Here is a 15,819-nt window from a genome sequence, read left to right as displayed (position 1 = left end):
CGTTGGTAATCATAACAATGCTCGTCATTCGCAAACCAAATCAACCACATAATCAGACAGTGGTTGGCTTTCTTTCGTTCGGCTATACTCTGCTCAGCTCATATAGCCCCTTTTGTCTGCAGAAAAGTTTCTTTCTAGATGTGATGAGGTTTCCACTGACAGAGACATCACGTACACTATGCACACATTCACAAATCAACTTAAGATTCATTCAGAAATTAACTTAGAATGTGTTCAACAATGTTCAAACCAACAGGGACAAGTTTCAAGTCATACGAATAATCGATAGAGACCAACGTGCGCCGGATGCTAGGCGCTTTGTGAAACAAGATTTTTTTCCTCAAAAAAATCAATTTGAGCCCCCCTCCTCTAGATCCAGGGCTGCTGCGCAATCTGGTAGCTTTGGCAGCTTGGATGTGCCAGCAACATTTTTCCTGATATCACCTAGCACCTCTCTCTCTCTCTCTCTCTCTCTCTCTCTCTCTCTCTCTCTTTTGTGTGGTTTTTTTTTTTTTTTTTTTTTTTTTTGCTGTGACTGCTTACACAGCCAACAGCCACGTTTCTGTAGCCAGAAGCGGAAGAAGATACTACTCAACCGCGCATGCGCATGATACCACTCGTAACTGCTAAAACAAATCTAATATTAACAGTTGTGACGTCATGCTCATCGGAGGCAATTTGTTGTTACAAAGCATTGCATAGTCTTCCTAAGGCCTATGACACATTTTTCTGTTAGCAGATGCTTGTATGAGCACTGTGTTTTGTTGCTGTATATGACGCATTTCCTTTGCAATTTAAGTTTTATTTTAGTTCTTTCTCTCGTTCGTGTTTTATTGCTGCAGTGGCAGGATACAGTAATATCCTTTGTTAGAGTATTATTGGTTCTTACCAGTGAAAATTACAAAAATTTAACTGAGAGCAAAAACAATGAGAAATTCCCGGAATTCAAAAAAATTCCCAGGTTTTCCCGGATTTTTCCTGGATGTCCCAGTTGTCCGCGGTCATAGACACCCTGATTAATCTTCATTTTGCAAATTTTAAATACTGTCTCTCTTTATACAATAGTTAGAAATTGAGTATGGAAAAAGTAATGAATGACTGAACAAACTGATTTACACATAATTACTAACTCCTTTCCAACATTAATTATTCATTCTTACCATTACTTGCTCTACATCATCCTTGGGACCAGGATTGATCATCTTTTCTTTATTCCTTTCAAGTTCAATAACACATGCATTTAACACATTTTCGACATGTGGAAATGTCAGTTCAACTCCAACATGAACCATCTGCGAAAATACCTGTAAACAAATATTAAATTTTATTTTTGTAGTGAGTCCTGAATTAAAGAAACAGCAAATAGCTAAATAATAATAGTACCTACAAAACTGCAACAAGTTTTTAAAAATGGAACAAATACAATTTGTTTAATGACCAGTATGTTATCAGGAAGGATCTCCATTTTCTTCACTACAGACTTGAGCACTGCATATATTCAGTAAAAAGGAAGAACAAGGAATAGACATCAGAATTTCAGTCATTTGTCCCTTGTAAATACTTAACTTCTCTTAGAAGTGAACACCTTTTGAAGCAAAAACATCCTTACCAACATTACCACCCTAATGAGAGCACAATAATTTACCAATAATCCATGAACCATCAGCTTTTATCACCAATGACATTACTAAAGAACCTCCTACTTAGACAGATATTGCTGTAATGTACAAACTATGAGAGCAGATTTGCTGTATCATGTCCAAATGAAGGTGACGGGATCAGTAAAAAGAAGCTCCTGCTAACACCGAGAACATTAGCCTTGGATATGTATAGAGACTGCTTCAACGAAATATTAAATCATATTATAGCTGCTCATTAAGATCTCCCTACTGTAGCTCATTAAATCCTAAGTGGAAGCTACCAACTTAATTTTTCTTATTTTGCTCTCTCACTGTTCCCACACACACAACTTTTACAGGTGTTTCAGTCTGTTTCTTTACACTTGTGTGAGATGCCCAACATGTCATCCACATGGTAAGTGCCTGCCTTTGATCAATCCCTTGTTGACATTTCTAGCCATTATTGTGTCAAAACTAACAAAAAGGAAAGACATGTTTTGTACCACCAAACAGACAACACATTGTGTACGAATACATTAAGAGAATGAATTTTTAAATGGAGCAGAATATAATGAGAAGCCATGCTGCTAATACAATGCAGAGAGATTATGTAGTATGGCAGCAAATTTAAAATCAGGAAACAATGCTTGTTACTGAGAACAAGCAATAATTATTTTGCAACATAGTGTTCTCACAGTTATTCAGAGTTCATAATTTTTGCCATAATATAAACTAAATATATGTGACCGATTGTACAGCTGCATTAGAACTACACTTACCTGTGCAAATCTTAGTAGATCTTTGACAACTGACACTTTATTTAATTGACGAAGATGAAGAGCATGGAGCCACAATTCAATGCAGCGATCAAATCTAGCGTTATCTGCAAAGACTGCCCCACGAAAGATAACAGGATGAGGCACTTCAGGATTATGAGTACCCAATATCCTCTCCCGAATCGCCAAGGATTCCATATGTAAAGCATTTTGGTTATTTTGAATGGCTTCCAGTTCTTCTAGTGTTTGACATTCCACCCAGTTTTCATAAGCTGGAACTGGTTTGCAGAGCTTCTTCTGCACAACGTCATTTGGATCACTGTACCTGGAAAGTAGAACAGAAGAAAACGACTGTCAAATCACTTTTAACACACCATATGGCAGTACCAGGAAAAGGCAAATAAAACAAAGTTAAATATAAGGGGTGTCCAAAAGAAAACATATGAAACAACACTGTAGGTATAGCTGACGAAGTAATCACCAGAAGCCTGAGCACAACTGTCCCACTGCTTCATGAGCCAGGATTCCCTGTCTGAGCTGCAAGGTGGATGTGCTCAAGTTGTTCCCACTTGAACTTGGCCATTACATTTTGTGTGACCTTGGAGATGCATGGACATGCATTATCATGGAGCAGAATCACCACCCATATGAGCAGCCCTGGTCATTTGCTCTTGATGGACATGAGTAGGCTATGGAGCCCTCACAGTACATGACACTGGTAATGGTTTTTCCATCTCAAGGAATTCAATGAGTATCTGAACTCGAGTGTTGAAAAAGACGGTGAGCATCACCCTGCCTGCAGAGAGCACAGGTTTGAATTTTTTAGGGGGAGGTGATGACACATGCTCCCACTGCCTACATGTCCCACTATGTTATCCCAAAACGGCATATGCGAATTTCAACCAATTTAGTTGTTACAATGTTATGTACCTTTTAATTTGAATACTGCTTATAACTGCCTTAAGTTTTAGTGCATGTGATACACTTTTGTTAATACAATTAGCCCACAATCAGCACCATCTTACATTCTTTGACAGGAAAAATAACACAAAATGGTGTGAAACAAAAATAACATTCAGAAATATGTTACATTCACTGGGGCCTTTTGGGCTGCCCTGGCCTTATCTTTAGGTGATGCAACTTCACTTGGTTGCACTGGGAGTCACTGAGCACGGTGGCCCTGTGGTATCGCACTGCACTGCAATGTAGTTCAAATCTTCTTATCACAAGTCAGCTTAGTTTCTTCACAATTTGCCAAAACTGCTTAATGCAAATGACAGAATAATACAAGTCAGGCTTTCGATGCTGGTATTTGCACCACCGGAAACTTTTGTTTTGTGGCACTAGGCCACTTTCCAAGCCATATTTCCATGCATAACATTTTCACTTTCTAATGCTGGAGACATCATCAGAGGATATAAAGACTTAGACAGAAGTTTCAAACTTAAATGCGCACAATACACCAAACTGTTCAGTCATACCCATGCCATGGTCTGGTTGCGATGTCATTAGACTCCTGTCTGACATCACAGAATCATTCCAGAATATCTTATGGGGCTTGTAGTGGGGAAGAGTTTGTATTGAAGAACAAGAACAAAAAGAGGGAGGAGGAGGATTAAAATGAGACAAGATGTGCTCATTCACTGGCCATCAGGGCTCAATTTGAAGTGGAACTTGTCACTGAAGACAATCCTCTCCAACAATAAGATTCCAGGACAAAGAGGGGTTTGGAGACACTCTGGACAGCAATGGGACACCAAACTGACTGTTGCCTATCATACTGCCTGACAAGCAGGAGTGATGGTCTGGGTGCCATTTCTTTTCATGGCAGAAGGGTCCTGCTTGGTTGTCCGCAGCACCCTTACAGCACAGCAATGTGTCAACAATACTCTACACCCAGTTTTGTTGCCCTCCATGGCAAGCCATCCTGGGCTTATAGTTCAGGAAGATAATGCCTTCCTGCATATGCTGAGAAATTCTACTACTTGTTTTCATGCTTGCCAAACCCTACCTTGACCAGCAAGGTCACCAGATCTCTCCCCAACTGAGAATATTTGGAGCATTATGAGCAGGGCCTTTCAACAATCTTGGGATCTTGACAATCTATCATGCCAATTGGACAGAATGTGGAATGATATCCCTATCCCCCAGGAGGACATCCAACAACTAAATCAATGCCATGCCAAGTAACTGCTTACATACAGACCGGAGGTGAACCAATGCATTATTGACTTGCCGAATTTGAGAAACTCTTTTTCTTGAATAAATCATCAAATTATTTTTTTTCTGAAATTGTAATCATTTCTTTGTCTGTACGTGTACATCACATCTACAAAAATCTGTCCCATTCAGATAATTCCTTCATGGTGCACAAGTTGGCACAGTGGGCAAACCTGCCATGGGGGATGCAAGCTATGAGTAGTATGGGGACTCGCATTTCCCTTCACACCAAGTGTAGCTGCCAAGCGCTGAGTGTTCAGTCATTAGGTGCCGACGCCCATCACTTGCTGAGTTTATCTCCATGCAACTCTCTATGTGGTTTTGGACTTTTTGCTTCCCATAGATTGATTCACACAGTAAGTTTTCAATTCCTCTCATGGGCTTCTGTTCCCCAGTTGTTATGAAGCCACTGTCGGCCCATGAACTACTTGTGCAGAAAATGTAGTGTTGCAATGTTGTCACAATACTAAAATGGTGAAAAGAGATGTTGTTATGCTTGTGACACCCCTATTTTTTTATTTCCATTTTCCTAGTGTTAATTTTGGGCTGCCATGGCATTTCTGCAAAGTTGGCAGGAACAGCTGCACCTACAGAAAGAACAGCTGAGGCAGCAGCAGCAGCAGCAGCAGCAGCAGCAAGAGGAGCAGGTGCAGGCACTGATGAACCAGAATGCAAATTAGCTTTGTGTCCTTGCTCTGCTGATCACAAGCCAGGCAGCCGTTGTGCTGTTTCCATCCCTGTACCTGTCGCCCATGAGGCCATTTGCTAGTTTCAAAGAGTCCACAAAAAGATGGAGAATTATTTTTGGACTCAACACCTTCTGTTTTTGACTTCCAGATAGTTGACAAAGTGCAATTATTGCCTGAATCCACTCATTTACAAATCTTGAGCCACCTCTTTCTCTTAAGCCATAATTTTGTCATCCCCACAGCATTCCCTTCTCCATGTACGACAAGGTAAAAGCCAAGTTATAGCATTGGCAGGATATAGGCATTGCACCTGTTGGTGGTGAGTCAGAAGACCAAAGGCATCATGCGCCTTTGCGACAATTTTAAACAGATGATCAATGCGCAATGTATTGCGGATTTGTATCCATTTACATGGACAGCGGTGATGTTGGTGAGGTTGTCGGGGGGGTGTGGAGCATTTACAAACTGTAATTGAAGCAGCTGATTCAGTATGTTCCCTGTTGCATCAATTACCTTTATGACATGAAGGTAATGGGCCATACAAGAGAGTACGAGAGGTACATTTAACAAAACCTGCAGTCAGTCTTCCAACACCTCCTGGAGAATGGCCTTCACTGCAAGCTGGAAAAGTGTAGTTTTTTCCTCTCCAAAGGTGCATTTTTTGGAGACCACATCAAAGTCATCTTCAACCTCCTAATGTCCATGAACCTGAACATGCTCCAGTCGTTTTTTTGGTAAGATTTCACATAATGGTTAGTTCATTCCCCAGGCGCATACATCTCTCATCCTCTTAACCAGCTCCACCAAAAGGGCATTAAGTTTTGTGGACAGGCTTTTCAGTCTCAAGCAGTGTGTGTGCTGTGCTCCCTGCCTGACTTCTTTTATGTCAGGTAAACCTTTAACCCTGCCAGTGACATCACAGCAAGCCATCAGTGCAGTGCTGTCCCATCGGAACCCAGATGGCACTGAACAGCCCACAATACATGCATTGAAGACACTTTCAGCTGTGCAGTGCAAGTAATTACAGGTGGAAAAGGCAGAACTAGCTATTATTTAAAGAGCAAGGTTCCTTCTCATCACCAACCACAAGCCGCTGGTTACCTTATTTTGGTCTTCATTCTAAGCTGTCTAACAGGACTGTCCACCAAATGCGGACACAGACCCTCCTTCTCAGCAACTATTGCTATGGCATTCATTACCACTCCTCTGCCCAGCATGCCAATGCTGATGTGCTATCGCAGTTACCGAGGGCACCCGATCCAGAATTCCATCAGCAGGAAACTTTCACGTTCACTTTGGATGATGCGTTGCAGCAAATCCTGTCAGATTTTCCATTGGCAGCACAGAAGGTCATGACCACCAAGGTTGCTGACCCATTTTTCCAAAAAATTATTTCAGCATCCTAGATGCACTGGTCGAAATGCATCTCTTCGGATGTGAATCTGGCATAGCTTATATTTTTTTCTCCTGTGTGACCAACTCATCCTTGTCCAGGGGGTCCTCATGCTTGCCACAGAAGAGCAATGCTGTCGAGTGATTATTTCCCCATCCCCAGCGTTGTGTCCTCACATAATCCAGTTACTGCACGCACTGCAGAGGACTACAACTCACATGAAGTTGTTGGTACGATATCATGCCTACTGGCCAGCAATCGATCATGACACCGAATAACTGGTGCATGCTTGTGGAGCCTGTGCTCAGAACCACGCTGCCTCACCACACCAGTTTTCTCCCTTGGCAGTCCCAGATCACCCTCAGGACAGGGTGCAAATCAATTTTGCAGGTCCAATTTTGGACGGCGTGCAGCTGTTGTTGGTCAGTACATTGTTGAATGTCCGGAACATAGCCAAGCTGTTCTCCATGTAGTAGGCTGCTCCATGGGAGTTATTTTTGCCACTTAGGGACCCCCAGGATCCTGTGTTCAATAATGGTAGGCGATTTGTGTCATGGGGGTTTGCAGACTTTTGAATTCATAACATTACTCGGCCCCATTTCACCTGCCTTCTACTCTGGAGTGTTTTGTACATGTATTCAAGGCTCAAATGAAGTGGTCTGTGTCTGCCTCTTCCAGTGATGTGTATTTAAGTTTTTCGACTACACACTGCGTGACATCAGTTAACAGGTTCAGCGGAATGTTTGAGTGGGAGCCAGCCGCAGAGTGTTCTCCACTGTGGCCCGCCACTTTTCCTCTTGTGGCGGCCATTTGTGCCCAGTCCTTTGGCTGGTGGCAGGGTTGGCTGTCAGGTGTTGTGGTGGGCTACAAGGGTCAGCAGTTGTTTGTGACAAATGTTAGTAGGGAGCAGGAGATCCATGATACAACTCAGATGCATCTGCACCCTGTTGGGGCATCATCATACAGTCTTCTTCTGGTCAGTTGGGTGGCAGGGATGATCACGTCATCAGTCCAGGGTGGGCTCCTGCTTGCAGCAATGTGTCTCTCCATTGCCACACCCTCCACATTCCTCCCTGCATCTGCAGCCTTGGGCCCCATTGAGGCTCCCACCTGCACCTGTTGATGTGGAAACCACAGATTTTGATCTTCTCTCCTCCTCCCCTGCCCTCCTCCCCCCTCGCCGATGGAGTTGAAGCCTGAACTGCTATTGGCGGACTCCTCGTTGCCTCAGCCTCCGTTCCCTTAGCAGAGCCTGTGGCATCAGCATTGCCTCCTTCGGTTGTCGGCCTGCTGAGGGGTTCTCTGTTGGCCTCATTGGTTCCACACCAGAGGTTGAGACCCAAGCCTGGCCATTTTCGACCCTACGTGGCCTTTTCAGAGAGGGAGGGATTCAGTACCCTGCAACATCGCAATGGGTTCACTACCCATGGGGCTTTATGTTTTGAGTTTTTGTTACTTGGTATTCTCACACTTCCCAATAATTCGAGTAACAAACTAATTCACTCAACTGTTATGGGTTTGTTGCTTCTTGAATAACTCAATTTTTTTGTGTGTGGTGCTTACATCATTTTGTCTATCACCTAATTTTATACGTGACTGGTGATCTTATGCTAACTCCCCCATATGGTCAAACGATTATGATTCATCAATGAACAGACAGGCATTGGCTCTCCTTGTCAATGGTGGGAGGGTGAAGTAATGATGCCCCAGATGCGTGTCGGATGAGAATGATTAAATAATCTACCTCCGAAACTTAACAAATCACATGACTTATTCTGACTGCACCATCACTAAACTGCCACTGGAATACCGCAGCTTAAGTTTTAACAATAGAATCTGGATGAAACACCTTGCTGAAACAGAGAATGTGTCTAACATACTAACAGGTCAACTTTATCTGTAAACAAGAAGAAAGTAACAACAACCTAATGCTTTGAGTTGAAGAAGGGTACTGACAGGACAGTTCGTTGTTCATCTTCAAATTCTGCACAGTGGTATCAAGTACTGTTATCATTTCTGTTGGTGATAGCAGCGTCACTTTATCTATTGATCTAACCTAAAAGCAACCTGAAATGACAATTAATTAGGCAAATCTTCTTATAAAAGAGCCTCTAATGATGTAACTTATAATGGTATCTCTCTCTATTTTATGATCTTGATCGTGTTTAGCACCATGGCGGACACTAATTTTAATGATTATCACAAACCACTTCAGCTGTATTATTACACATTCCTTGTACAACGCAACGTGTTACAGTTGGGGCGATTATCATTAATCTTTATTTTATGGCTGAATCTTATGGTTGAAACAACAAAACATAACAGTAACTACACTCCTGGAAATTGAAATAAGAACACCGTGAATTCATTGTCCCAGGAAGGGGAAACTTTATTGACACATTCCTGGGGTCAGATACATCACACGATCACACTGACAGAACCACAGGCACATAGACACAGGCAATAGAGCATGCACAATGTCGGCACTAGTACAGTGTATATCCACCTTTCGCAGCAATGCAGGCTGCTATTCTCCCATGGAGACGATCGTAGAGATGCTGGATGTAGTCCTGTGGAACGGCTTGCCATGCCATTTCCACCTGGCGCCTCAGTTGGACCAGCGTTCGCGCTGGACGTGCAGACCGCGTGAGACGACGCTTCATCCAGTCCCAAACATGCTCAATGGGGGACAGATCCGGAGATCTTGCTGGCCAGGGTAGTTGACTTACACCTTCTAGAGCACGTTGGGTGGCACGGGATACATGCGGACGTGCATTGTCCTGTTGGAACAGCAAGTTCCCTTGCCGGTCTAGGAATGGTAGAACGATGGGTTCGATGACGGTTTGGATGTACCGTGCACTATTCAGTGTCCCCTCGACGATCACCAGTGGTGTACGGCCAGTGTAGGAGATCGCTCCCCACACCATGATGCCGGGTGTTGGCCCTGTGTGCCTCGGTCGTATGCAGTCCTGATTGTGGCGCTCACCTGCACGGCGCCAAACACGCATACGACCATCATTGGCACCAAGGCAGAAGCGACTCTCATCGCTGAAGACGACACGTCTCCATTCGTCCCTCCATTCACGCCTGTCGCGACACCACTGGAGGCGGGCTGCACGATGTTGGGGCGTGAGCGGAAGACGGCCTAACGGTGTGCGGGACCGTAGCCCAGCTTCATGGAGATGGTTGCGAATGGTCCTCGCCGATACCCCAGGAGCAACAGTGTCCCTAATTTGCTGGGAAGTGGCGGTACGGTCCCCTACGGCACTGCGTAGGATCCTACGGTCTTGGCGTGCATCCGTGCGTCGCTGCGGTCCGGTCCCAGGTCGACGGGCACATGCACCTTCCGCCGACCACTGGCGACAACATCGATGTACTGTGGAGACCTCACGCCCCACGTGTTGAGCAATTCGGCGGTACGTCCACCCGGCCTCCCGCATGCCCACTATACGCCCTCGCTCAAAGTCCGTCAACTGCACATACGGTTAACGTCCATGCTGTCGCGGCATGCTACCAGTGTTAAAGACTGCGATGGAGCTCCGTATGCCATGGCAAACTGGCTGACACTGACGGCGGCGGTGCACAAATGCTGCGCAGCTAGCGCCATTCGACGGCCAACACCATGCCGAAGCTCACCATGAGGTTTTCTTGGCCCAGTCTAAAGTTCTGAAGCTGCTGTATGAAATAAGCCGAATTTCATATGTGGTGCCAACATTTGCCCACAAAGGGGTTCAGCATTGCTGTCAGGTGTTTCACTAATTCATATTTTGGTTTGCCAATGTTCCTAACAATTGGACGAAGAGGTATTTCTTGCTTGTGGACTTTAGGTAGTAAATAAAGTCTATGTGGTGCAGCTGTTTGAAGAGAAAGTTTCTTCACCACCTTCTTGTCTGGGAATGTGTGTTGGAGAAGCTCAATGGTCTTACTCTTCATTCTGTTCGTAGGATCATCTTCAGTTCTCCTGTGTCTCACACTCTGATAGGTCATACAATTTTTGTTTGTAAATGTGAAGTGGTAGCAGGACCATACAATTTCCTCTGTCTACTGGGACGATGACTGCATCATAATCTTCTTCCTTGGCGGAACTGCCCTGGTAAATGCACAGCATGTTTCACATCTTATTCCTCTACAGAATCTTGTGGAAGTGCAACGGCAACCTGTTCCCCAGTGCTGGTAAAGTCTGCTGTTGGTATGGCCATTGGTGTCAGTGCAAAATTTAGCCCCTTCCCTAGCACAGATGAGGTAACATCATAAATTACTTTCTCTGCACAGTTAATAACAGTTCTCCAAGGTTCTTCTTGCAATAGTATAGCTGCAAGGTTTTCATACTTAGCAGCTTGTCTGCAGGTGGCTGACTGCATGTCTTGCTGGCTTGGGACCAGCAAAAAGCACCCCTCTACACCCACAAGTCATGGGACAGTGTCGACACAAACAGCAGGTGAAACGAGAAGACTTCTCTTGAGGTCTCATTGAGTCTGCATCGGGTGTACTGACCCCTCTCCCTGTCTACGGCCAAGCTGGCTCTTCTGGTGATCTGGCTGGTGGCGGGAGTTCTGATGTGATCAATTACCTTCACAAAAGGTGGTACGATTCAGTCCTCTTAGCATCCCAGCGGAAATACAAGGGGGGCCAAAAGGCACTCCTTCCTGTTCCAAAGTTTGTCAAGCTTCTTAACTTTGCTATCCATCTTCTCTCATAGAGGTACTTGACGTGTGATCAGAAGAATACTCTGGAAACACATCAACTGCATGTTCCACTCATCAACAAGATGGAAACCTTCTTAGGATCAGTCAAGGGCAACCTAAAACTTAGTAAAGCAGGTGTCTACTGCACAACTTGCCAATGTGGGAAAATGCATGTATGCCATACTATCTGGACAATACAGGAAAGATGCACTGATCATAAACATCGCACAGACAACATTCAGCTGACACAGTATGCTGAGTCAGAGCAGTGCATCTCCCACAGACATACAATGAATTATGATGTGCAACAATCCAAACTTTATTGTCAAAGAAGCTGTAGAGTTCCGACAGCGCAACAGACCCATAAATAAGTACAGTGACTTTCAATTAAGCAATGCCTGAGACCCATACTTGAAAATGAGCATAGCAGCAGTCTATGTGGAGGTCCATTCCCATCACAACTGAACAAGATGAAGAAGCATCATTACCACACCCACAGCAATCCACATTTGGCCTTGGCACTACTGAAGGTCTTGGATGCTGGATTGAAACCTGGTGCCATGCTTGCCCCACTACCACACCAGGTCCATACCAGAGGCCAGAGGTGCTGGCTGGAGACGGCAACAAGGGGGGGGGGGGGGGGGGAGACGATATAAAGGCGGTACCCAGCAGATTTACCCAATCACTAGAAACACCTGAAGATAGCAAGAAGGTGGCTTGCCAAAATATCGCACCTTTTAGATGATGGAACCCGGCTGAATATCTGAGAATTATTCCAGATGAATCGAAGCTGCTTTGTTTCAAACCAAGAATGAGTACATTATTCGCATGACAATGTTTGGTGATCTGTTTGGAGGGGTTCCTGGTTTGAGAAGTTTAGGCTGGCCATTTGTAAAGCAGTATTCATAAAATATTACTTTTGCTGTCACACTTCAATTGAGCTGTGTGCTAGATTGGTATTAAGATTATTTTGTATGCACCTTTTTTTAATTCTGAAGGCATAAATAATGTAAGTTTTGTTAATTATATATTATTTGGGTTTTGTGTTGATGACTGGTTTGTTGTTGACTGACTGGTAAGTGCAATTATATGTTTTAGCTGTTTTATGTATGTATGTATGTATGTATGTTTAAGTGTGTAATTGAGAGCTACTCGTATATCAAAATTGATGTTAATGTAATTTAGGAGTTCCATACTTCAATTGGTAAAAACAGAATCCTTATAGGATCACTATGTTGTCCATCTGTCTGTCTGTCTGTCTGTCTGTCCGACTGTTAAGATCCCATTTTCTCAGGAATTGGCAGATGCAAATTTATATCACATCCAAGTTCTACAGTCGGTTGGTGGTATGATAAATTTAAGTTTCTACATCAATGCAATCTAAAGATAAGGCCATATGTCACACATTTTGATAACCACAATACCACTCATCAAAACCTATATACAACAATCAACATACAAGTAGGACCTGGTGGTTTAGCAGTAAAGCACATGCCTGGAAACACCAAGGGGTTGCAGAATCGAATCTTGGTCAGATTATTGATTTTTCAGTCTTTGTTTCAACCTAGCCTTTGACATCGTGATGTGAGGAATTCCCATAAACAACATCTGGCTCAGATTCCATATGAAACTGTAGGTCCCCTTGCCCAAGATGGATAACTGGGCTAGGTTAGGGACATGCAAGTTGCCAAAGTGGCGCCCAATAGAAAGACTTGCACCAGGCCATTAAGCCACACAAAATTATATATATAATCACACATATAATATACATAATTAAGTTTGCACAGAATCCTCAGAGCCAGAGTCCTAATCACACTTGACCGGTGTTGTTCTTTTTCTTTTTTATGAACAATTGGTTTGCGTTGTTAGTCAAAGTTAATCTTGACTTATTGTGGTTAGTGGGTAGTGGGTAGTGCAGAGAGTGTTCTAGTGATTTCAATCAGGTTAGCTTTCCAACAATAGCTACAAGGTGTGGCTATAAAATAATGGAACTATTGCTGTAAAATCTTTTACTTCAAAAACATGCATCCTTAGTTACTGTCAGCCTCAACATATTTCCCTCATCTAACCCTACAAAGCTCCAGATGGATTTTCCATTGATGGAAACAGTGCTGGAAGTCTCCCTCTGTGAGCTCGTTAATGACATGTGCCACTTTTTCTTTCTCGAGTCCAATGGACTGAAATCATGTTCCTTTTAATGCAAATGTGACCTTGGGGAACAGATAAAGTCACATGGTGCTAGGTCAGGTGAATAAGGCGGGTGGTCTAACAGAGGAACACTGTGCTTTGCTAGAAACCTCGTAACAGACAATGCGGTATGAGCCACTTCATTGTCTTGATGCAGAACCCATGATTTGTTCATCCACAATTTAGGTTTTTTTCCCCTTATTTTTAGATGGAGTTGAGCAAGAACCTTAAGGTAGCAATGTTGATTAATAGTCTGAGCTTCAGGAACCCAGTGAAGACACAAAATTCCATGGAAAAGAAAACACTGTCATTGCTTTGAATCTTGATTTGCTCATTTGAACTTTTTTCACTCTCACTGAGGTTGAGTCCTTCCAGTGTTAGGTTTGGTGCTTAGTTTCTGGATAATAAGTGAAAAACCAAGATTTGTCACATTACCACTCTTTCCCAGACACCAGGATCATTTTCACTGGTTCAATATGTCAGTACAAACATTCTTATGAGCTTTTTTTTGTTCAATCATGATAATTTTCAACACCAGTTTCACACACACTTTTCTCACATTAAGTTGGTTATGTAAATTTGCTTTGTGCATTCCTTGTCAATTTCTAAATTTTCGCAATCAATCGAAAGTTCAACTGATTGTCTGATTTTTATTCATTGTTGATGTTGGAGAGCATCCTGGGTGAGTCACCTTCAACATCTTCTCAGCCATCTTGGGAACGCCTAAACCATTCAACAATTTGTGTACGTGATAAACAGTCTTCACCACACACGTTTTTTAGTAAAAGATAGGTTTCAGTAAAAGTTTTTCTAGGTAATGTGAAACTTCACAATTCATTGCTCTACTATTACACCTACTATTTTTATCGCAAAACATAGTAACAGTTCTTACACAAACGAAGGCCATGGCCACTGGTTTGTCTACAGACACCAGAGTTGCACCATGGACTGCATCTGAGCTATATAGGTCAAGAATAATTTCAGATACCAGTATCAGAATCTTGCAAATTTATTTGAATATTGGTATCCAAGAATTCACTTTCTCTATTTATATTTACTTGGGTTTTGTGGGATTTGGAGGACTTTGCTGGCTGGATTTTTGCATAAGTTTTTGGTTTGATATAAATTTAGAGTTAGGAATGTTGTGTATTTCATATGTCCCTGCCCCAAATGCCCTAATTCCCACAGTTGTCCAGTTGGTTTGATGTTTTTTTTAATTAACTACATTCTGCATTATTTTTATTTGTTCATGTCTCTAATGTGTGACATCATTGTAGATATAATGTACGAGGTCTGTTCAAAAAATTCCGGAGCTCTGTCCACAAAATTTTTCTACTGTTACCTTTTACTTGTGCATGCTCTCCTTTGAAATACTCTCCTCCACAACAGATACACTGCTCCCAATGCTGTTTCCACTTCTGGAAGCAATCCTGGTATGCCTCTTGCTAGATCGTGTGAAGTGCCATCCGTGAATTTTCTTTTATTTTGTCTATCATTGCATACCTTCATCCTTTCAATGGGGTATTCAACTTTGGATATAAAAAAAAAAAAGTCCGCAGGGGCCAGGTCTGGAGAGTGAGGAGGATGAGGCTGCACAGCGATTTTGTTTTTTGTGCAACAGTTGTACACTAACAAGGATGAGTACATGGGTCCGTTATTGTGATTCAAAACAGTGAATTGTCTCACCACATTTCACTCCATTACCTTCTCATATTTTGTTGCAGGTATTGCAACACATCCCGATAATACCATCAATTAACAGATTTTCCCTATGGTGTGAATTCATGATGAACTAATCCTTCAAAGTCAAAGAAAACTATCAGCATGGCTTTGATATTTGACCTGATCTGACGAGCTATCCTTGGTCTTGGAGAACCTTTCATGACCCATTGTGAAGGCTGAACTTAAGTCTTAACATCATAACCGTAGACCCACATCTCATCATTTGTTATGACTCTCTTAAGGAACATCTCATTCTCATTTGCACGACCCAAAAGCTCTTCACAGATTGTAAGGTGAAGGTCTTTCCAAAATTGACTCACAAGCTGTGGGATGAACTTGGCAGCAACACAATGCATTACAAGGTGCTGTGTCAGGATTTCATGACAACTGAAATGTTACATTCTTCTGCACTCTCTCGGACAGTCAGCCTGCGATTGGCACACATGACTTTGTCGACATTTCTGACATGACCATCATCGGTAGACGTCAAAGAGCACCCTGAATGAGGGTCATCTGTAACTTCCATCC

The 15,819-nt window shown here is 42.9% G+C and overlaps 1 protein-coding gene across 2 annotated transcripts in view; it reads right to left on the bottom strand.

Annotated features, from left to right (window-relative positions):
* Positions 1–15,819, bottom strand: part of LOC126260020 (protein fem-1 homolog B) — a 71,192-nt gene that overhangs the window by 48,890 nt on the left and 6,483 nt on the right. For both annotated transcript variants that reach the window (XM_049957183.1, XM_049957184.1), the window contains exons 5-6: positions 2,399–2,720; positions 1,161–1,304 (exon numbers count right to left, since the gene is read on the bottom strand). In XM_049957183.1, the coding sequence (XP_049813140.1) occupies positions 1,161–1,304; positions 2,399–2,720 (466 nt within the window). The remainder of the gene's footprint in view (positions 1–1,160; positions 1,305–2,398; positions 2,721–15,819) is intronic.

The sequence above is a fragment of the Schistocerca nitens genome, chromosome 5 (genome assembly GCF_023898315.1).
Source record: "Schistocerca nitens isolate TAMUIC-IGC-003100 chromosome 5, iqSchNite1.1, whole genome shotgun sequence".
In the NCBI taxonomy this organism is placed as follows: domain Eukaryota; kingdom Metazoa; phylum Arthropoda; class Insecta; order Orthoptera; family Acrididae; genus Schistocerca; species Schistocerca nitens.
Note: the sequence above shows the minus strand (reverse complement) of the source record. Positions and strands in the feature narration are given on the sequence as shown.